The 22,615-nt window shown below is 43.5% G+C and overlaps 2 protein-coding genes across 4 annotated transcripts in view; both read left to right on the forward strand.

Annotated features, from left to right (window-relative positions):
* Positions 1-15,891, forward strand: part of map3k5 (mitogen-activated protein kinase kinase kinase 5) — a 43,930-nt gene extending 28,039 nt beyond the window's left edge. For both annotated transcript variants that reach the window (XM_069515027.1, XM_069515028.1), the window contains exons 12-30: positions 95-147; positions 1,288-1,383; positions 3,354-3,435; positions 4,608-4,741; positions 5,525-5,652; positions 5,874-6,010; positions 6,627-6,732; positions 7,459-7,616; positions 8,253-8,430; positions 8,886-8,903; positions 9,442-9,619; positions 9,734-9,902; positions 10,013-10,198; positions 11,361-11,466; positions 12,110-12,350; positions 12,468-12,580; positions 13,312-13,427; positions 14,007-14,083; positions 14,880-15,891. In XM_069515027.1, coding sequence (XP_069371128.1) covers positions 95-147; positions 1,288-1,383; positions 3,354-3,435; positions 4,608-4,741; positions 5,525-5,652; positions 5,874-6,010; positions 6,627-6,732; positions 7,459-7,616; positions 8,253-8,430; positions 8,886-8,903; positions 9,442-9,619; positions 9,734-9,902; positions 10,013-10,198; positions 11,361-11,466; positions 12,110-12,350; positions 12,468-12,580; positions 13,312-13,427; positions 14,007-14,083; positions 14,880-14,940 — 2,337 coding nt within the window. In that variant the 3' untranslated portion in view covers positions 14,941-15,891. The remainder of the gene's footprint in view (positions 1-94; positions 148-1,287; positions 1,384-3,353; positions 3,436-4,607; positions 4,742-5,524; positions 5,653-5,873; positions 6,011-6,626; positions 6,733-7,458; positions 7,617-8,252; positions 8,431-8,885; positions 8,904-9,441; positions 9,620-9,733; positions 9,903-10,012; positions 10,199-11,360; positions 11,467-12,109; positions 12,351-12,467; positions 12,581-13,311; positions 13,428-14,006; positions 14,084-14,879) is intronic.
* Positions 15,892-16,717: 826 nt separating this feature from the next.
* lrp11 (low density lipoprotein receptor-related protein 11) lies at positions 16,718-22,249 on the forward strand. Of its 2 annotated transcripts, none has more exons than XM_069515054.1 (9): positions 16,718-17,525; positions 18,300-18,457; positions 18,863-19,004; positions 19,111-19,236; positions 19,391-19,594; positions 20,894-21,061; positions 21,142-21,198; positions 21,281-21,373; positions 21,454-22,249. In XM_069515054.1, the coding sequence occupies exons 1-9, from the start codon at positions 16,808-16,810 to the stop codon at positions 21,606-21,608; spliced, it is 1,821 nt and encodes a 606-aa protein (XP_069371155.1). In that variant the 5' UTR covers positions 16,718-16,807; the 3' UTR covers positions 21,609-22,249. The 2 variants fall into 2 exon arrangements, with proteins under 2 accessions (XP_069371155.1, XP_019964655.2); XM_020109096.2 differs by having other exon boundaries at positions 16,719-17,498.
* The last annotated feature ends 366 nt before the right edge of the window (positions 22,250-22,615 follow it).

Below are 22,615 nucleotides of genomic sequence, written 5' to 3' on the forward strand. Positions count from 1 at the left end.
CGACCATCAGTCAGCAGAGTGTCTTACATTAGTTTATCTTCTCCCTGAAGCTGCAGTGATGTTATTATTTCTTCTTGAATCTTTCTTCCTGCAGAACAAAGGAATTTATGAGTGGAACTTCAGCGCCACATTGGTTCGAGGTGTCAGGTCAGTGTCTCCTGTCTCTACTGACGCGCTCGAGTTACAGCTGAGAGATGTCACAGTAACCTCACACGTCTCTCCACAGGGGGACGGGTTTCAATTTATCTTTGCAGGTGGTGGGTCGGGAAAAACGTTTAAATTATCCTCTATTAAACTGAGAGAAAAGGGCAGTTGCATTTGTCATTAAAGTTGCATTTAAAGTCGAATGCTGATGTGCAACAATTGCACCAGTGCATATAAAAGTAAACTGAGTAAAAAGAGAAGAAGCAGAATAGAGACATTAACAGGAAACAACACACAACATCCAGTTAACATGCACATACAGAGTATTTAGATTTTCCAAAATATTTTTGTTAGTCTATGTAAGAGTCACATTAGAGCCATGACATGAATTTGTATCAGTATCGCAGCACAAAATCTCTGGTAGAAGCATTTGATTTAATTCCCACATGATGTGCAGATAAATAACAGGAGAGCGAGCGGATCTGTGCTGTGCGTTACTGTCACTTCACCTCACACAGCTCCAGACCGAACCAGAGTGCTCCGTGAACACCACAGACGATGTCTTGCTCTGCATCTGCTTCTCCACGGCCCCTCAAAGGAATTCAATGTCAGATCAGAGAGAGAGAGCGGAGGGCCGTGCTCATGCGTTGCTAGGGAACCACTCACTCTCCTCTCAGCCTGCAGACAGTCAGCAGGACACAATCGCAGCTCGACAATACGACCACACGCACACTGCGCTCCGCTGTCTGGCTCGGCCGCGGCAGAACCCGGCGAGCGCTCGATCTCAGTCGATAAACGTTTCAATTTGGTTGATGAGTCGAAGCTCTGTCTGTCTTTTGTGCAGAAATTCAGCGTCACTATATTTAATATTAAATATTTCTGTATGTTGAAGCTGCAGAATTTGCCTGAAACAATCTGCAGCTCAAACTCACAATATGACAAAAGCTAAATATCCACAAGTAAATCCTGTAGTTGCCACGTGTAGTGGGCTTCGTGTTTTGATGGAGTGACAGACGGTCTTTTCATCGGTCTCAGAGATTTGATGGCTGATGTCACGAGACATGTGAAAGGCCTCTTTCATTCTGAGTCAGCCTCGCTCTGATGAGGTAACTGTTGGACTAACTGTGCACTCTTTCTCCTCAGCATCAGCAAGTTCGACGAGCGCAGCGCCTTCCTCTACGTCCTGCACAATGCCGACGACTTCCAGATCTATTTCTGCACAGAGATGCACTGCAAAAGGTCGGTCCGTCTCTTCCACTACGGAGAAATATGTGTTACAGCAGCAAACGAGATCAGAACAAAGTAATAGAAGAGTAAACGTACAATAAAAACAGAATGAAATATAGACAAACAATATGTGCAAAGTGGAATAAAGTGGAAAAAATATTTTTCTTGAGACTCTGGAAATGTAAATTATTGGATTTCTATGAGTCAGAAATCTAAGGTTTGTCTGCACCGGTTTATTCGATGCCGGTTGACATATTTATTTACTGCAGGTTGATAATTCACTGCTGTCACATAAACAAGAAGGTGGATTAGGATCCAGTACACTTCCAAACCAATATCCAATATTTATTAAATTACTTACAGATTACCAATGTTTGTAACTCCGTCATTACTAAAAAAACAATATCACTTATAGAGATTTTAGAATTAAAAATGTAACTTTGCTTTGTGCTGAATAAAATAAAAATCCGATAAAGATCCGACATCTCATTACGTTTGATCATTAAGATTCCAAATCACAGACTCTTTCCTGCTCGGTGAGTTCACCTCATCGCTGCTGCAGCTCAGACGCTCTCGTCAGCTCTGCTCTCAGGTTGGAAGTTTCTCACCTTCACTCTCACCGCTAACGCACCTTCTCTCACGTCGACACCAGCGCGTTCCTCACTTGCTGACTGTTCAGACTTGTGACTATCACATCAGAGGCTCCCGAGCACTTCCAGTTCCATTATCCGGAGTGTGAGAGTCAGTGAGTCATGCCTGCTGTTGTTGCGATGCTGCTTTCCTCTTCATACTGAGGAACAAGGAGTGACAGTGGGGTGGGAGAGTGGAACAAAATAAATGGTGCTTGAAAAGTGGAAGCGATCCAGTGTAATTGTGCATATGCATGATTGGCACACGTGTATCTGCAAACACCTGCAGGCATGTCGTGTGAGGCGACTGATTCACAGCTTGTGCTCGGCGGAAGCGGTAAAGGTCAATAACTGTACATGTGTGTGTGGGACGTGTGCGTGTAAACACACTCTAACCTCTTCTGGATCACTCCGCCAGCTTGTAAATAAAGCCACTCAATCACAATATGGATCTGAGACAACACGTGTGAATTGTCCACACGTCAAGAAGTGTCCGCCCACCTGAGCGTAGGTGGGTGTGTACGAGGAGAGGCAGCAGAAAGCCGCTGCTACTGCGATCGACACAAATCACACACATTAATGAAACCGAATAACAACACTATTAAAAATAATCATCATAAGTATGAGCACAATATGTCTCCTTCGAGGATGATTGTTAATAAATGCACCTACATAGGTGGTGCTCAGTGCACACACACAACATCTGCTCATGTTTCCTCTGCAGAGACAGATTCACTGCCACTAAATAAAAATTAACTGAATTTGTAAATCAACAATCCAACAAGGTGCAAGCACAGCTGGTTTTCGCAGGGAATGGGAGGAGGCACTGTGATTGGTTACGCCCAAAACACACCCATCCAGAGTTAAACCAAGTACAACCCGGTGCAGCAATGTTTTTTTCCTGTCAGATTTAGACGTGTCCTCGATGCACCACGTGCTGAAAGTGTAAATTTAGAAATGCAGGCTGTAGAGGTTTAGATTTTTGATTTATTGCTCCCACAGGTTTCTGCAGGAACGTGTTCGTACTGTGCAGTTTATCACAGTGAACCTGAAAATCTAAATTTAACACCTTAAACGCTGAAGCTGTCAAGGCTCCTCTGAATATTCTTAAACGCAAGCTGCACTGTTTCAGATTATTTTGTGGTGTTTCCCAGGTTTCTATTGAAACAAAGATAACTGCTGGTATTGTTCAGTCGTCATCATCGTCACAATGAGTCCGACAACCTGACAAACACGCTCGAAGCTGAAATTTAAATGCTGTTGATGTTAAAACACTGTGTGACTATAATCTGCTGTTCAGTGATTTCCACTGTATTTAACGAACGCGACACTAACCAGACCTTTCTCTGGTAGATTCTGTGATCTGGTCAACAGCATAACTGAGGAGACGTGGAAAGGTCCAGAGGAAGGAGACTGTGACAACGACGCCTTGGAGGTGAGAAGACTGGATTTTACTTCTTTGTCACGTTAAACCAAGATTTGGTTTCAGTCTCAGAGCAGAATCTTTTGTGTCGGTGATTTAATGTCAAACTGTCAAAGACTTAAAGGCCAAAGTGCTGATATCAGATTCTGTTGAGGAACAGGAATCCAAACAGTAGTGCTGTTAACAAACTACCTGGCCTGGTGTTGTTTTTACCGTCTGTGACCAAAAACACTGTTCGTGGAATTTTCCTCCAGCAAAATACGTAATATTTTTTCATATTTTGTCCATGTTCTTAATATGTCGAAGGAAATCTGATATTTCTGACAGAAGAAAATCAATTAATTAATTTAAATCAACAATGGATTTGCAAGTTTTTCTTCATGCCACTAATTAAAATTATTCCATCAAAAGACCAAAAGAAAAAAAGGTTTCACAATTTGAACTGATCCGTTTTAATCCGGCGTGAACTCTAGTTTAGCATTCTGCTTTTGTAATCCGGTGATAAGTGAATGAATTTAGCTGCAGTGCTTTGACGGCTCAGAACAGACACCTGCTGCTGCTGCTCTCACCTGCTTCCCTCCCCAGTGGAGCCTCGGGAGAAGAAAATCTAATTACCCAAAACACGGCCGCACCCTCTTCGACTCTGCACGGCTCGTATCAGATGTCTCACAGGTTCCTCTCAGTGTTTGATTTATCATCGTCCCGAATCCACCCTCGGCTCGTCCGCAGGCCTCAGCCGCCTCTCTGTAACACAACCTGTCCTCAAACCAGGGTCGTGAACTTCGATCACGTGTGTCGGGCAGAAAAGAACATAACTGTGAATTACTCACTGAGGAACCAATGTAGCAGGTTTAAGGTAATCTGATTACAAATTCAAAATGCTAATCAGATTAATTTGTTTGGATTAAGGGGGGGTGTCAGAAAAACAGGAAGGAAATACTGCGACTGGATTTTACAACAGGGAGAATAGAATAATCCTGCGAAGTACTGGATGTAAATTCATTTATATTATTAACGGTAATAGAAAAGTAAATGTGTCCTGAACTATGACGTCCTTTTTTTTTTTGTTTCTATGTGAACAAACAGATGTTGTGTGTTGGGATTACAGTTGTTTATATGAAGATAATATATCAAACATCCCAACACAAATCCCAGTTTCATGTTAGTTGTCTTTGTCTCCACAGTACGACTATGAGTACGACGAGCACGGAGAGAGGGTGGTTCTGGGAAAAGGCACATTTGGGGTGGTGTATGCCGGCCGGGACCTCAGCAACCAGGTCCGACTGGCCATCAAAGAAATCCCAGAGAAAGACAGCAGGTGAGCAGGAGAGACAACATGGCTTTTTATTATTATTATTATTATTATTATATTATTAGTGGAGAACAAACTCCCTGCGTCCATCTCTCCCCTCGTCGTTCCACCCACTCGTCGCAGACTTGACTCCCATCAGCGAGTCAGCAGGGCGCTCAGCTGAGAAGAATGTGCAGAATTTGGGTAAATAATTCACCAGTGGATTCAAAACTGGAGACGGGGAGAGAGAGAGACGGAGGGTGTGATTCATGCAGAGAGATTCATGTGAAGAGAAACTGCTGCGAGGACAAAGTCCAGCACACACACACACACACACACACACACACACACACACACACACAGTTACCTGCTGCTGGGAACAGATATCAAGTGTTTCTACGCTTCAGTCTTCTGTTATATATGTTCTCATATGTAAATAAATAAAGGTTTCCTTCATCTTCAAAGATGAAATGAATGTTTTTCAGCTTTAAGACAGATTTTTGGACAAAATGAGACATTTAAAGAATCCTGGGTTTATGGATTTGTTGAGATACAGATATAGACATATATAAACCAAGTAGTTGGTTATAATTTAGTTATAATGAACATGTCTAATGTGTAGTTTAACATAATATTAGTAGTCAACCTTTAGAATAACAAAATTTACAATCATCATATTTTCAAATGAAACGTTTTAATGCATCTTCATCTTAAGACCCCTCATGCAGTCATCGTAGAGGTTCTCCGTACTTGACCTCATCTATGTAGATTACATATTTCCGTGTAATTTCCATAAACTCTTCAACGCAGGTACTCTCAGCCGCTCCACGAGGAGATCGCTCTCCACAAGCACTTAAAGCACAAGAACATCGTCCAGTACCTCGGCTCCCTCAGCGAGAACGGCTTCATCAAGATCTTCATGGAGCAGGTTCCCGGAGGTGAGACGACCGTTCACGCAAAAAAAGTTTAGCTAATAAACAAAACTTTCCTGTCAAAGCACTGATAATCACAGTAAAACTGCTTTTCTGGAACAAACTGCTGGTTGTGTCAGAGCAACCTCCTAATCCTGATGCCAGGGGCTTTGAGTAGCGGGCTAATCAGCCCCGTGCTGCTAATCTCAGGTCAGAGCGAGTGTGTTTATGTTTTTTTTGTTGTGCAGGGAGTCTGTCGGCGCTGCTCAGGTCCAAGTGGGGCCCTCTGAAAAACAACGAGCCCACCATCGGCTTCTACACGCGGCAGATCCTCGAGGGGCTCAAGTACCTGCACGACAACCAGATTGCACACAGAGACATCAAGGTAACCACGCACAAGTTATTGTAGAATTAATGATGTGACTGAGGTTTTAATGACCTTTGTGCCTTATTGCAGGATAATTATTAGAAGGATATTGTTCAGAGAGTTGAGGGAGAGGATCATCTTAGATTTTATTATCATTGCTTCATATTCTGCCAGGCTGCTTTCAGACGCTTCTTCGATTCACACTGATTACACATTATATTTTTTTAAGATAAAATTCTGTGATTTGAAACTTAAAAAAATGGGTAAATTAAAAAATAATAACAACAACAGCTGATTTATATAGTTAGGTAGGTTTTATTTGCACATTTCAGCGTCAGAGTGCTTTACATCAGAGCGGATCTCCTTGTTATGTCATGTTATGACAAACACACACTGCCTCCATCGCAGACATCATTATCTGCAGTACTTCCCCGAGCGTCCGGCTGATTTAACAGCACGCTCGTATAAGCATAACCAGCAGCAGTTAAATGTTAATCACCTTGTTTTGGCAGAGACCATCGTCCTCCCCCAAATACAAGTCGCTGCACCCTGCGAGCGCCTCCCTTTGAGGTCTCGACACTTTCACGGTTTCGGTCGTATATCTGTTCTCACTGTTTGTCTTTTCAATCTGCAGGGTGATAACGTGCTCATCAACACGTACAGCGGCGTGCTGAAGATATCCGATTTCGGCACATCCAAGAGGTTGGCCGGGATCAACCCCTGCACTGAGACGTTCACAGGTACCCGCTGACCCACTGACCCACACACTGAATCACTCCCTTTCAGCGGGGACACACTAAAAATAACACAAACTGTCCCAGTTTCAGAGCCTCTGTGAGTGAAATCACCGAAAATAGCTCACGGTTGCTATTCAGACACGTCGGCTTTGGCAGGTTTGCGGCCCCGCGATGCCGCCAAGGCTGCGGCCAATTGCGGCTCAGTTTGACTTCTTGGAGTAGTTACCAATCTGACAGCCGATTGGTGCAGACAGGGACTCACCCTCGTTCAGGAAACCGGGCTCCGCCTTTTTTAAAGCCCGGCCCTGCTATTAATGTGTCCCCGTCTGTTTTTAGCTCAGTGAGTGGCTTCTAAAAGCAGCACACATGCAGGCAGCGGGTTATTATTAGAACAAAAGAGTCCTTTCAATGGAAGCTGAAATGTGACTTTGGACTGTGATTACGGTGAAAGCACAGAGAGGCTCTTCACTGCAGCTCAAACACACAACGTAAGCTGCGTAGAGCTTTTGTCACCCGACTGGTTTGAAAGAACTGTGTCGTCACCTCAGGACAGAGGGAACCGGTAATTAGTCCTAATGGAATCTATTTTCAGCTTCTTTCATAAACTCCTGACGTCACTTTATTCACAACACAGACTTTGAAACTGTGGAAAATGCACTGATGCACTAAGGCTACGTTAAATATTTCAGTGTGTTGTTGTGTTTTTTGTGTGTGTGTGGTGTTTTTCAGGCACGCTCCAGTACATGGCTCCTGAAATTATAGACAAGGGTCCCCGGGGATACGGTAAACCAGCGGACATCTGGTCTCTCGGCTGCACCATCATCGAAATGGCAACTGGGAAGCCGCCTTTCTATGAACTGGGAGAACCGCAGGCCGCCATGTTCAAGGTGAGAGACGCCGGTGGTTACGGATTCCCATCATTCCTCAGGTTAACTGTTATTCTAAAACAGCTGCTTCTCCTCGTGTGACCCATTAGGGAGAGTAACTGTGCGTTTCGAGGGTCTGAGAGGCTTCTCCTGTCGAAGCTCTGAATGGAGGAATGTGGTTTAATTACTCGGATGAGTTCAGACAAGCACACGTATGTTTCTGTACGTTGTAGTACAGTAACACGTTGGTGGATCTGCAGGTTCAGTCGGATCGTCCGTCATCGTGCCGTGTCTGCACTTCGCACGCTCTGTAGACTTTTCCCGTCTGGATGTTCTCTTCGCTCGTCCTCGTGGAATTTCTCCAGGGAGGGGCATCTCCCTGCTAATCTTAAGTCAACACTCCTCGTCAGCCAACCACAGGAATTTCTGGCATTTCTCATTGTGGAGAGAGTCTCGCACTTGAACTTGTGGCGCTGAGGCCGGCGTCCCGATCGAACGCCGGGCCTGAAGCAAACTCGTGGTTCACTGGGTAAACTCTCGCCTCACCCTTGCGTTACCTCGCTGCAGGTGATCAAATAATTAACCGTGAGGGCTTGAGTGCTCAGTAGGTTTTTATCTTTTCACGTGTCTGAAGTCCGAACTGTCCGTCCTCTGCAGGTGGGCATGTTTAAGATCCATCCCGAGATCCCAGAGTCCATGTCGCTGGAGGCCAAAGCCTTCATCCTGCGCTGCTTCGAGCCCGACCCTGACCACCGCGCCACCGCCCTCGACCTGCTCACCGACGAGTTCCTCACCGTCACCAGCCGCAAGAAGAAGGGCAAGGGCAGCTTCACAGGTGGAGTCTGCTTCAGTGCAGTTTGACCATGTTGATGTTTCCTGTTTAACCCTGAGACTGTAAATAAAGATGGACGATCCCAAAAGGGAAGCCAAAGCGTCTCTATCGCCCACTCAGTTTTGTAGAAAACAATGTTTTTGTGTCATCTAACTCACAAACAAACAAACTAACAACTAAATGGACGGGCAGTAAAAAAACACAATAACAAAAACTATACTAGATCCAGTCACAATGATACTAAGGATGAATTTGACAACCAATAGTGCTTTAATTACTAAAAGTGTCCTTATATGGAGCCAAGCTCTAATATAAACCACCTGCTCCATCGGAATAGTCTCTGCAGCAGTGATGCTCTCATGTCGTCTGGCAGCAGCACAACTGAGATCTTGGAAATGTTTCTCTGCCTGTCTGTCGATGAAACACTGACACACATTTTGTTTGTTTTTCCCCCACAGCTCTGTCACCGGGGTCAGGTGAGTTATTTCACTTACTGCCTCACACATATTTACCACCAGAGGGATTTCTTTTTTAGAAACAGGACATCAGTTCCAGGAAACATCTGCCTCCTGCTCTGCTCACGACTATGGAGGCTACAGATTTCATTTTTCTGCTGCCAGTGGCCTCCTGCCTCGCACGACTCAGAGCTTTCCAGGAACTCAAAATACACATTGCACAACCTCGCTTCTTTGCAAATGCTTGGATGCCTTTATAATGCCTGTTTTATTATTTATGCACAGTGTCATTTCCTGCCAGATGCATCAGATTCAGCTCTTCATGATTATAAAGCAGCATCAGGTTTCAGGTCTTATCTGAGAAGGAATCCAAATTTCATTCGCACCATTTCTAATTTCACCATCTTCAAAGCTTTGGCTCTTTGTTATGGGAGAATAGCTGATTCCTCCTGATTGCTCCAGAGTCCCTCTGTGCTGCAGGGCAATAAATCTGATTATGTGTGTGTGCACGCTGCAGCATTTAGGGTTTACTTCATCCTGCGTTTCCTGTTTCCTTCAGAGTACCTCCGCAGCATCTCCCTGCCGGTGCCGGTGGTGGTGGAGGACACCAGCAGCAGCAGCGAGTACGGCTCCGTCTCCCCTGACAACGACCTCAACACCAACCCCTTCATCTTCAAGCCCAGCATCAAGTGCTACAGCGAGAGAGATGTCAAGGGGCCCAGGTCGCTCTTCCTCAGGTAGAACAAGACCCAGACATGTTCCTAATCTGGAGTAAACACGGTCAGAGCTGCCTTCTATCACAGTAAAACAGGGTTTTTAAATATTTTTTTTCTGTTTTCCATTCTCCTCAGCATTCCTGTGGAGAACTTCGAGGACCACAGTGCCCCCCCGTCCCCCGATGAGAAGGATTCAGGTTTCTTTATGCTTCGGAAGGACAGCGAGAGACGAGCCACGCTGCACCACATCCTGACGGAGGACCGGGACAAGGTGGTGGCCAACCTGATGGAGGCCCTCACACAGGTTGGCTATCGAAGAATGAAAAAATAAAAGCTCCTCATAGCTCCTGTGTACGTCCCTCTCGCCCGTCATGGCCTCGCTCCTCATCTTCCTCTCCTCTTCCTCACCTCCAGGGCTCCGAGGAGATGAAGCTGAAGCCGCAGCACATCTCCACCCTCGTGGTCAGCCTGGGCGACTTCGTTCGCATGGCGGACAGGAAGATCATCGCCAACACGCTGTCGCAACTCAAGCTGGAGCTGGACTTTGACAGCACCGCCATCAGTCAGCTGCAGGTCGTGCTGTTCGGGTTCCAGGACGCTGTGAGTATCACCGAGGGTCAACGAGCTCATCGCTGCAAATCTCAGATTCAATCTCACGTCTCATCCGACGGTGAATTATTAATCAAAAAATGATGAATTAAAGAAATACTCCAACCTCTCTGCTGCAGAGGATCACATTCAAAACTGTGTCTGACCCAAATTGTAGCCTTGAGGCTCCAGAGATTGTTTGTTTCTTCTCATCTCATATTATCTTGTAGATTTTGATTTTTAAAAAAGTGTCATCAAAGGTTTATTCTTCCCCTGTTTGTGGGCGGAGGTTCTCTTAGTCACTGCACAAACCTCTGTTCAGTGTAGTTCTTATTTCACAGGAGCTGCAGACGACAGAGCTGCTGCCAATGTTCCCTGCTCCTCCCGCGCACAGATCAGACAGATAAATGTGAAAATGCTTGTAACCTTTAAGTGAGGGAACAAAAAGGCCGATCAGTCAGGAGTAATTGCACATTAGCGCTAAAAGGCGGTTTTCGCTCGTCCCCTCAGAAACAGGGTGATGTGGATGAAATTGCAAAAGAGCAAGTGGTTGTTTTTGTGTTAGGAAGAGATCTTGCATAATCCTGCAGGAGGATGAGGCTCTGATGCCTCCTGTTGGGCATCAGAGGAACAGTTTAGAGAAGAGCTGGCAGAGACTCATGCATTCAAAGGTTTGAAAAGATTTTAAAACATCAGCAAACATACTTTGGTTTTATATAGAGTCCTACACTGCATAAGATAATTTGATAGGTAGAAATTACAGGAAGTAATGTTTTAACCATGTTAATAATGATAATTCTTAAAAAAAACATGAACTGTAAAGTCTAAATACATGAAAGTAAAGTATACCAATAATTATAAATTAATGTATTCAATAAATTGAAGGAAATATTCAGTACAAAGAGTATTTCAGTATCTGCCTCTCGCCCCAGCTGGGATTGACTCCAGCTCCCCTGAGACCCTCAAAACAACGAGCTGTATGATGGATGAATAATAAACTATAGAGAACTTTTCCAAACACAAAATACTTTTCAATGTAACCGAAATAAAACAAACTAGATAAATTCATTAACTTTAAAAATGGAATGGATAAAACATAATAATTGCAGACAAACAGAAAGAAACCCTGTCTTGATAATCTCACTTTCTGTCTGACTCCTTTTCTCATGTCCAGGTGAACAAAGTTCTGCGAAACCACAACATCAAGCCTCACTGGATGTTCGCTCTGGACAACATCATCCGCAAAGCCGTGCAGACGGCCATCACCATCCTGGTGCCAGGTATCGAGCAGAGCGCCTCTAAATAAATTACCTTCTGTCCCTCGGGGCAGCACCGACTGTCTGATGAACACAGGAGCTGTGGTGAAACAAGTGTTGTGAGACAGGACTTTAAGACACAGAGTGTAAAGATTTGATGATATAAAAAATACTAAAATCAGCCACATGTGCTCTGTAGATCTTTCTTGCAAACGCAGCAGCAAAAGAAAAAAAGTAGCCTGTTGAATTAGATTCGTGAAAATAAACAGGAAAATATGATTTAAAGATGATGGAAGTTTAAGAAGAGAACCTCCCAGGTTCATAGATCAACTATTAGACCAAAGTTATGTCTCTGTTTTTCCTTTTGCAATGTAGCTGAGCTTAATTATTGACGAATTTCAATCAATTACTGGCTCAGTCAATAACATATGAAGAAACAGTACAAATAACCCAGTACACAAAATCAGAGGAGACATTTTATTTGCTTGTTTCATCTGACCAACGTCCAAAACCCCAAAATATAAAACAGAAACTCAAAAAGTGAGGAAAACAAAAAGTTTTCAAATACAATTCATCTAGTTTTTCTTTTGATCGATTAAGAAACTTTGAAAACATCTCATACGTTTCATCCTCTCGATCATTAATGAACTGAATGGTCTGTGTCCAGAGCTGCGGCCTCACTTCAGTCTGGCCTCAGAGAGCGACCCGGCCGATCAGGAGGACGTGGACGACGACACCGAGGAGAGAAACTCCACCCACCAGAGCCGAGCGCCTACCGTCGCCGCTCACGACGACACGGTGGCCACGTCGGGAGTCAGCACGCTCAGCTCCACCGTCTCACACGAGTCCCACCACGCACAGCGCTCTGTGAGCATGGAGCTGGGCAGGATGAAGCTGGAGACCAACAGGTAGACACCGACGCCACAACAGAGAATACACAAACCATTAGAGCCGTCATTATTTCTTCATCTCTGATATTTACCTCTGGAATAAAGAGTCCTGTTGCGTTTCCTGTTTGACTCCAGGCTGCTGGAACAGCTGCTGGAGAGGGAGAGAGAGTATCAGTCCATCCTGCAGCAGGTGCTGGAGGAGAGAGAGCAGGAGATCAGACTACTGAAGCTGCGATCTGAGCCCGCAGGTCTGATTCCGTACACTTTCCCTCTTTACATTTAAACAGCATTTCACAACCAGCTCTGACTCATTGAGGAGATTCCTCTCAAAACGCATGTTATCCTCCCCAGCAGCAGGTGATTGAAAACACAGAGGAATGTAAATCATTTATACAAACTGTGACGTGACTGATGCACAAGAACAAAGCTGTTCTCTGTCGCCCACTGAAGCTGCAAACTGTTTGACCTCTCGTTCTGATTTTCTGATCTGAGATTTCAGGATGTAAACACAGAATAAATCTGATGTGTCCGGACTCTCTGATGTGATATTAGTGTATTTAAGATTCTCAGAACATCCTGTGCAAACACTTTACAGCAGCTTTCAAAAGATCTTTACGTTTCTATAATAAATCCAGAACATGAACATCACTTTAATTATTAGAAATATATAACATTTATTTAGAATTGTTGGAGTATTGTCTTTTTTGTTAAGATTTAAATGTAAGGGAAGGTCTGATTATAATATTGGAACAAAACCTATATACCATATATTTTTTTCCTCATAGTAGATGAGATCACATTTGAGTTTTTATAATTCAATAAATATAGATATTACTCTAGAAACAGATTCTTGCTGCATTTCTCTCAAAGCATTTATTTCATCATCATTTATATCATAATGTATCAGGATCCGAGCCTCCTCTCTAAAAGTGGCCTAACAAAATATATAAATTTCCTAAAGTTTGTTCTTCTCTGTCAGACGTCTTCACGTCGTCCTCTGAAGAACAGACGAGTCAACCTGCAGAGACACGAGAAGACTCAGAGCTGAGCAGCTGGCTGAAGCTTTCTGGTGCCGACCAGGACGCCATAGACAAAGTGAGTCCCTGTGTTTGACTAACGTGTCGTCCCGTTCCCCCATTTCTTTAATATATATATATATATATATATAATATATATATATAGATATATATATTATATATATATATCTAGATATATATATAGATATATATATTATATATATATATCTAGATATATATATTATATATATATATATATCTATATCTATATATATATCTATAATATATATATATATAGATATATATATATCTATATATATATATTAAGATCCTTTGTTAGTCCCACAATGGAGAGATTCGCCGTTACAGCAGCAGAGGAAAGTGAAAAATAGATTTCAGTAAAGTAATAATAAGGTACAGTACTTGCAAGGACATTTAGAAAATATGAATGGAATACAATATATATAAAGTGTAAACAGAACAAATGCCACGTGAAATTATATACAGTGAAACAGATTGCACATTAGCCATTGAATTGCACGGACAGAAATTAATATTGCACAGTTCGGAGAGATCAATAATCAAGCATCAGTAACAAGAAGTCAGTTTTTATTTTCAAATGTATGACCAGTCGTTTCCCCTCATTCTGTTCCCTCAGGTTCTGAATGAGGAGTACACGCTGAACGACATCCTCCACGATGTCACGAGAGAAGATCTGAAGAGTTTGAGACTGAGGTAACAGTTTGACTTCTGTTTTTAGTATTCAGTTACAAAAATACACGACAACTAGAGCCTGAACCAGTTATCGGATAAAGATTTGCCAATGTGAGCCTTTCATAGACATCTGTATGTGGATTCATGTCTCAGAATAAAGCTTAAATCCTGCTGAATCTAGTTCAGGCGGTTTAAAGGTCAGAAATCTTCAAGCTGCACATTTAAACAAAAGATCCAAGAGCAATTCAACACTTTACTGAGGCCGCACTAAGTTGATGGACGATAAAACATAAATTAACTCAGAACCATGCCAACTACTACTACACAAAGTAATAACATGAATATACGTTCAATGACTTACATAGATTACACATCCTCTAAGTCAACAAGAGCATCGGAACTCACTAACACACATTTCTGTCAGACATCACCAGATGTTCGGGGCCATTAGGAAACATCAGAAGCATAAATTAATTCTCAAACAATTTACACAATAAAATCAGAGAAACTCACCGGTGCGGAGCCGCATGGTCTCAAACAAACACACACACACACACACAGCTGGAAACACTCAGATCTTAGATGACTCCTCCCCTCACACAGACAAATCCCTCCACACACGAACAGACCAACAAACTAATTAACACGAAGCAAAACAACATTACAGTTTCCTTCCTTACAGGCTTTTATAGCTTCTTATTGAGTTATAGAACAAACAGTGTATGTCTTGTATGCTGCATGATACTGTCTGTCGTGGTATATAATATAATATATATATAATATATATCCTAACCTAACGCTGTCACTGTCCTGTCAGAGGTGGGATCCTGTGTAAACTATGGAAGGCCATCACAGACTACAGGCAGAAGCCGACCTGAGGCTTCAGAGACAACAACCACTCGGAGAAGCCTGGACCTCTGTCCCTGAATCGCACGCTCAGTATTCTCTTCTTTACCTCAGTATTTATAAGAGCGAGACGTTCAGGAGCACGGCCTGTGATCGCCGTGTCTGCGGAAGAATTCGACAATTCTTCAACGCCGCTTTTTGTTACTCGTGCGTTAAAAGTGACGCTTCGTGGGGAAAGATCCACCATTAAAACCTTAAAACAACATTTCCTCCTGTCTTAAAAAGGTTTACAGAACTGACCAACACAAGCCTGAGATACAAAATACTGCATTCGAAACCATCTGTACTCCTGTTTTTATCATCTTATCACTACTTTATTTAAGTTGATATTTTATTTAATTGTTATGGTTATTTGAAGGACGTCAGTGCATGCCCTGTTTTTTTGTTTTTTACTGTTCAGAGACTTATTTAATTTGTTTTTTCACATTTCTTTTTATATTACGAATCTCCATTTTTTTTTTTTTTTTCAGAAACATGTAAATATTGTGTTATAAAATTATATGTGAATCACATTTACGTACTTTAAAAAAAAGATATATTGATGAACCTAGCGTAGTTGAATCTCCATGTGGGACCTGACCGAGTCTGAGATGAACATGTGAAATGTAAACAGGACAATATTGTATTTTCTTGTATCACAAATCATAGGAGACGATGTTAAGTTAGTAATTAATGTTGCGTCACATCATTTGCTCTCTTTTTGTTGTTGTACACTGACAAACGTGCTCGTGTGATATACGAGATTCAGTCACGTTTATGTTGTGATGAAAATATGAAATGGAAGAACCTTGACTTTTTTTTATTTTGAAACACGATGTCAGAAATGGGGAAAACTAATCATGAACTAATTTTTCTCATCGAAAATGAATCGAGATTTTTGTGTCATACTGTTGAATAAAACTTTTCATCCAGAAACTGTGAAACGTGTTAAAATGTGGTTGAATGTCGTCGTTATCGTATATATATATTTTTTTTTTTTATTGAAAGAGGAGGCTGCAAAAAACATTGTGCGCTTGTTTACACTGTGAACTGGTTTGTCAGGTTCAGGTGTTTATTCATCACAGTGATGTCACCTGGTTCTGAAGAGCACCAGCCTCCTCCTCACCATGGCAACCAGTATTATTATTAGATAAGTGTAAATGATAATAAAATAAGTGTTGTATGTGAGTATTTAGACCTGACTTACTGATCATCTGATTATTAAACACTGCAGGGTTATTGTTTAACCTCTCATCTGGATGAGCCACTAATTAAAGTATTAATTAACCAGGTAAACGTGCTGATTATTTTATTGTGTTTCATGATAGCTAACTCAACAACAAACACGTTTTCTCAACAAGTTAAGTTTGATAGTGGACAAAAAGTAATGGTCATCTTTTGCTTAAAACTCAAACACAGCTGATTAAATACAAATATAAAAGTGTAAGAATGTGTTTTCATTTTTAAAATGTACTTATTTATTTATTTGGGGGGGGGGGGGGGGCTGTTTAGTTCAATGTAGGGCCCCCCTCCCCCCTGGCCCCCAGATTCTATTGAGACGCTCCTGATGACATGACAATAATAAAAACAATAAAGTAAATTGAATTAAAAAACATTTTAAACCTGTAGAGACTCAAAAATCCTCACGTTTATTTCTGCTCGTGATTTGTTGACTCTATAAACACGTGTCAGGTTCAGGTGTTCTACTTCCGGTCCCCTGCTGTGTGGTTTTTATTCATCACAGTGACGTCAGCTCCCCCCCACCCTCCCCTCACCATGACAACACTGAGCACCTCCATCTTTGACCGGTGGTCATGTTGATATGACGTGTGTCGTGGGGCCGCAGCGGATCTCTCCTGGATGGAGGCAGCCTCCTCTTCCTCTCCGGACTCTGGGCTGAGGTTCAGCGGCTGCAGACACAGAGACGCTCGGGTGTTCGTCCTCCCGAACAACAACATGGCTCCTCTGCAGCATCCTCCTTCTCCTCCTTCTCCTCCTCTGCTGCTCCTGCTCCTGCTCGCCTCCGCCCTGCTGCTCTCCTCTTTCCCCCTCACCGACGGCCGCTCCCCGCCCATAGCCGACCTCAAGTCGAAGATCTCCGGCGTGGAGGAGCTGCTGGAGGAGTTCAGGAAGCAGCTGCAGCAGCAGGACCGGGCCGGCGACGGGGTCGAGTCGTGCGCGGGCGACTTCAGCGCCGTCGGGGAGCGCATCATCCGCACCAAGGCCTCCATCGAGCAGGGGGCCACCTTCCTGCTGGCCCCGGATCGGGTGCTCACCTGGAGGGACTGCCTGCACTCCTGCTGCTCCCAGCCGCACTGCACCGTGGCGGTGGTGCAGGAGGAGCCGCGGCAGCCCGGCGACAGTCTCAGCTGTTACCTGTTCAACTGCACCTACCGGGGCAGGAGCGTCTGCTCCTTCGCCCCTCAGCCGGGATTCACCACGTACACCAGGGCCCCCAACGCCACCGGCGCCCCGGGACAACTCCCTGCCTCGGCCGGAGGATCAGCCAGGAGGCCCGGGGAGGAACTGGCCGAGGAGGACGGTGCACCAGGTGGGGAGATGATGGAGGAGATCCAGGGTTAGAGGATCAGCAACATGATTATCTCAGTATTATTGAAAAACAACAAAGAAAGGAGAATTCACTTTATTTTATTTATATTGCTCATAACATGTAGATTTAATAAAGATGTTTCTATGAGTAAATAAAACACTGATGAAGTGATGTTTGTAGTAAACAAATGAAAGTAAACAACAGTTTCACATTTATTAGATTTCAGAAAGTTGTGATTTGACCGTGTGTGAGTTTTTGCAGCCTCTTGACTTCACGTTAATCTCTCCGGTAAACTGGGTGTTGTCAGTTTTACATCACCTTTCTAACACTTTGTCAGCTTCAGCCGCTACAAACTGATAAAGACAAGGTGAGTTAATCATTTGCCTTCAATACCTTTGAAGGTTGTGTTGAATTAGCTCAGGAGAGTGAGACCAGCAGCAGGTGTTCTGTTTACTTTACCATCCAAGAAAGTGGACGTTACAGTGCTTTTACAGAAATCCCCAACAAATTAGAGAGTTTATCGATTTGTGGACTGACATAATTAAAAAATACCTTTTGTTCTCCTGTGTAGGAAACATCCAATCTGAGTTGTCTCTGCTTTATAATGTAGGATTTAAAGATAAAAAGCAATTAGTCCAAACTGTTATGATCAATCTTTTAATCAAACGTAAAACTTTTGAATAATCTCACTACAACACAGTAATAATTATTATTTTGTCTTAACCCACTGTGGATAAAAACCAGAAATAATGTAAAAATTAAAATGAAACTCCACATAACTTCAGATGTGTTTGTCTGCAGATGTGGATGAGCCTCCTCGCAGCGACGCCGGACAGGACGTGGTGATCCAGCTGCCCACAGACTGGGCCGTCCTGGATGGTCGGGACAGCGTGGACGACCGCAGGATCAGCCACTACGAGTGGACCCTGGTCAAAGGAGACACAGCCATCAACATGAAGGTCGGCGTTTACAGATCTATAAAACTTTTGTATTCACAATATGAAAAAAATTTGCACCTGTGTTTGCTTTAGTTGAGTCAACAGGGCGACTTGTGTCCAGCTCGTTAAGGACCTGCTGTATCAACACAGATAAGAGATGATTGTAACTAAACCTGCTCCGAGGACACAGCAGAAATGTTGGAGCCTGGTTTCTGCTGCCAGCAAAACACGTCCTACTTTACATATATATTAATGTGTGGTTATATTTTCACTCTGTCCTTCCTGCGACAGGAGGCAGCTCCAGGAATGTTTGTGTCTCACATTCAACGTTCAAATTTAATGGCAACTTTCTCTGTTGATATGATTTTTGCATCACAGAGGTGTTTAAAAAATAAAAAATAAAAAAGAGCTGTCACTCATCCTTAGGCGACCCATCCGGGGCTTCTGAAGATCAGCGGTCTGCAGGAGGGCGTGTACACTTTCCAGATGATGGTCACCGACACAGCGGGTCAGAAGAGCTCCGACAACGTCTCTGTCACTGTGCTGGCACCCAAACACCAAGCAGAAGGTGACGCACGCACCAAAACCAAACCACATCAGATTCTTCACAATGCAAAACATCAGCGTTCGAGCTTTTGTGCGAGCGGTGCAGTTAGAGTTTTGTGTGTCCACAGTTTGCACCGGTCACTGTTCAAACTACCAGTTCAGGTGCGATGACGGCTGCTGCATCGACATCACCTACGCCTGCGATGGGAAGCAACACTGTCCAGATCGCTCCGACGAAGACTTCTGCCCAAACTGTGAGAAACATTTTATAATCAGAAATACATGTTATTGTCTTTTATAATCTCTCGTGTTATCAGAATCGAGGTTTAATGGTTCAAGAATAAAGACAAATGTGCAAAATCATTCTGACCTCTGCATCATTTCGGGGGTTTTCTGCGATGTCGTTAGTCGACAGCAACAGGAAGTCGGTGACCCACCCTGTGGACATACCCAGTCCTCGTGGGTCTGGAGCCCGAACAGAGGGGGCAGAGGCTGGGCCCAGGCTCCGGGACGGACCCAGGAAGAACGTGGAGAACATCGTGCAACCTGAGGACAGAACCAAGATCGCTCCTCCTCAAAGTCCCAGCCAGCAGGGGACTTCAGTCAGTCAAGGTAAGATTCTGGTTATTTAAAGCTCTTAACTCAAACTCTGCAACATTTCATTTCAAATAACAGCAACCATAGACGTTATATAAAGATGGGCGTCGCTTCTCTGCTTGCTCCAACTGTCGAGTCCGGCCAATACATTCAACCAAATAAACCAAATAACTAATTGAATCAAACTTAGAGGAAAATAAAGGAGAAACTACTATAAAGGTATTTGACATGATATTCCTTGTTTGGTCCACGTACCATCCACTAACATGGAGGAGGCAGGTTTTATGACACATGCACGATAAACATGGATGAGTTTTAAGTGACCAGCATTTCTTTTTACTTCAGCTGCTTTTGTTGAAATGTTCTCGACGATATGAGCTGCGTCATTAGTGCAGAGTCCCTTTGTAAAGAGGCAGAGATGGTTTTAGTGTGAGTCTGGATAAAGAAGCAGATGGAGGCCCTGTAGGCAGCTGCTGAGTCACAGCACGGAGCTGAAAATGTTGGCTGGAAAAAAAAACAGCTCGGTTCTGGAACAAAGCTCCTCTGTTCCGTCCGCAACCTGATCCCCGAATCAGAGACCGACCTGAAGGGCATCGTCCCCCTTCGCTGTTTTACCACAGGTATCATATGAGTGAGGTGTTTTCTCAGGAGTCTTTTCTTTGCTCCGTCCAAACTCAGATGAGAAATCATAGCTGAGACGAGGGAGAAGACGTCAAAGTGAAAAGCACCATTAATATCCCTCTGTTTTTTGGGGGGGAAATGGAGAAAATCCTCCATCATGGAATCCTTCATTTTTTGAAATAAACATCCTAGTCGATAAAATGTCAGAAAACAATTAATGACGTCTGTCACAGTCCCCCAAAGCCTGAGATGACACCCTCATATTTCTATTTTATTTTTCAACCTGCAGCACAACCAACACAACCTTTTCATTTTCAATCAAATCAAAACATTTGAGGAGCTACAGTCACTGAATCTTCGGTGTTTCTGCTTCAAAAATAACTTAAAAACACAAAGAGAGACATCAAAAGACATCACTGAAAGTAAATTGACTTTCAACCACGAGTAGCACTCACCCAGTCATGCAGCAGTAGCCATCAGGGGCAATTTAGTGGGAATGGAGGAGGAGACGGGGGATCAAACCATCGACCTTCAGGTTAGCGGAGGCGCCGCTCTAACCTTCAGGTTAGTTGTAGTATGGATTCCAAATTGACCAAACCTCCTGAAATAAAGAGATAGAGAAGCTCAGTACCAGGGTCACGGTGTATTTTATGTGAAACATCACTCTGCTCTTCTGTGTCTTGTTTCCTGCAGATCCCTGTGCTGCAGCTCCAGTCGTCGGACCCTGTAAAGGAACCTTCCCTCGCTGGTACTACGACCAAAGCGCCGGCGAATGCAAACACTTCCTGTACGGCGGCTGCCAGGGCAACCACAACAACTTCCTGCAGGAATCAGACTGCGTCGGTGAATGTATACAAAAAAGTGAGAATTTATTTATTTTTTTGTCCTTTTGTAACTACATCATAAAACTACGTTTTACAAACAGTGGGATTATGTTTTAGGTCCAGCTTTCAAACCAGCAACTGTGGCTCCTCCCATCACCAGACAGACAGAGATAGGTACATTTATTATTATTTTTATTTTTAAAAACTGACATGAGTCAGCTTCATGACCTGAGCTGTATTTGTGTTTTTGCTTTAGCTGCACCTAAAGCCTCCCAGAGCCAAGCAGAGAACGACGTCCCCGTCTCTAAACCATTGCCAGCAAAGGGAGGACATCCTGTCCCGGAGTATGGTGAGACCAGACGCGTGTGTTTCTGTCCGGCTCTGGTTCCATTAATGGTTCATGTGTAATGACTTTGTTTGCTCCTCCAGGGGCAATCCTCCCTCTGGCTCTCGGACTCATCATCACTGCTCTGCTGCTGCTCATGATCGGCTGTCGCCTCAGACTCGCTCGCCACAAGCTGAAGAAAACCCGGCCCCTGACCACGGAGGAGTCGGATTACCTCATCAACGGCATGTACCTGTAGCCAACCGACCAGGGGCAGCGAATATTAAGATCTGACGGATGAGAATCGCAGACGATGTGGTCGTCAAACACAAAGAGCTTGAGCCAGGACTTTTTGAAATTTGCACTCTGAATGTCTCGTCTCTTATTTGTCCTCACGTCAGGAAGGAAATATCTCTCTGGCGTCACGAACGTCTCTCTACACTGTCCACCTCCGACTGGTGAACCTGCTGCTGCTGTCAGAACCGAGTCAGACGCTTGTGAGTTCATGCTTGTGCTGAATCCGTGATGAACGAGAAAGGAACTCAGTAGAACGCATACCGAGCTTCAATCGAGCTGCACCAAATTACACACTCACAGATAACAGTCCCATAAACATGACGGATTATTTTCAATATCCATTAATTATTCTGTCAGAAATCAACGTTGGAATTTGTGTTAATACTCTGGAGTGCCTGTTGTTGAAGTTATTCTTTAAATATCCCAGAATAATAGTAACCGTAGTGAATCCTGTCCAGTCCCACTCCTGCCTGGATCTGTTGCATATGTCTTCATCAAGCAAACGTTTTTTTGTGGAGTACGTGCCTGTATTTGCGCAGATGTGTTTCCTCTAAGTGCTGTCTTACATGTCAGATATTAAAGTTTATTATATATCGAAAAATATTGGTGTGATGTGCTGACGATGATTTATACAAATACAATACCTGTATTTTAAAGATGTTTCAAACAACGAGGTCATTACCAATTTCTTTTCTTTATGAACAAGAGAAGTTGTCAGAGCTTTAAACATCATAGAAGATTTTACTATTTATCAGTTTGGGGGTGTGCTGACGGAATCTTGGCTCCTGACCTCTTTAGACTTTAGGTTGCAGCCACCACAACATGGTAGCTCACTACAAGTGAAGTCAAATCATCTTGTTCGCCCCCTGGTGGCTGCCTTTAAACCTGACCTCCTACATGTAAGCAGGTGGACCATGGACTAAACTATAAAGTCAATGTACTCGACTTTTTTTATTCTTAATGATGGTT

Source organism: Paralichthys olivaceus, chromosome 19 (genome assembly GCF_024713975.1).
Source record: "Paralichthys olivaceus isolate ysfri-2021 chromosome 19, ASM2471397v2, whole genome shotgun sequence".
Classification (NCBI taxonomy): domain Eukaryota; kingdom Metazoa; phylum Chordata; class Actinopteri; order Pleuronectiformes; family Paralichthyidae; genus Paralichthys; species Paralichthys olivaceus.

Coding starts and splice junctions, on each gene's coding strand:
- lrp11 (XM_069515054.1), top strand. CDS start 16,808: ATGGAGGCAGCCTCCTCTTCCTCTCCGGACTCTGGGCTGAGGTTCAGC. Junction 18,458..18,862: donor ACACAGCCATCAACATGAAG/GTCGGCGTTTAC, acceptor ACTCATCCTTAG/GCGACCCATCCGGGGCTTCT. Junction 21,062..21,141: donor CGGTGAATGTATACAAAAAA/GTGAGAATTTAT, acceptor ATTATGTTTTAG/GTCCAGCTTTCAAACCAGCA.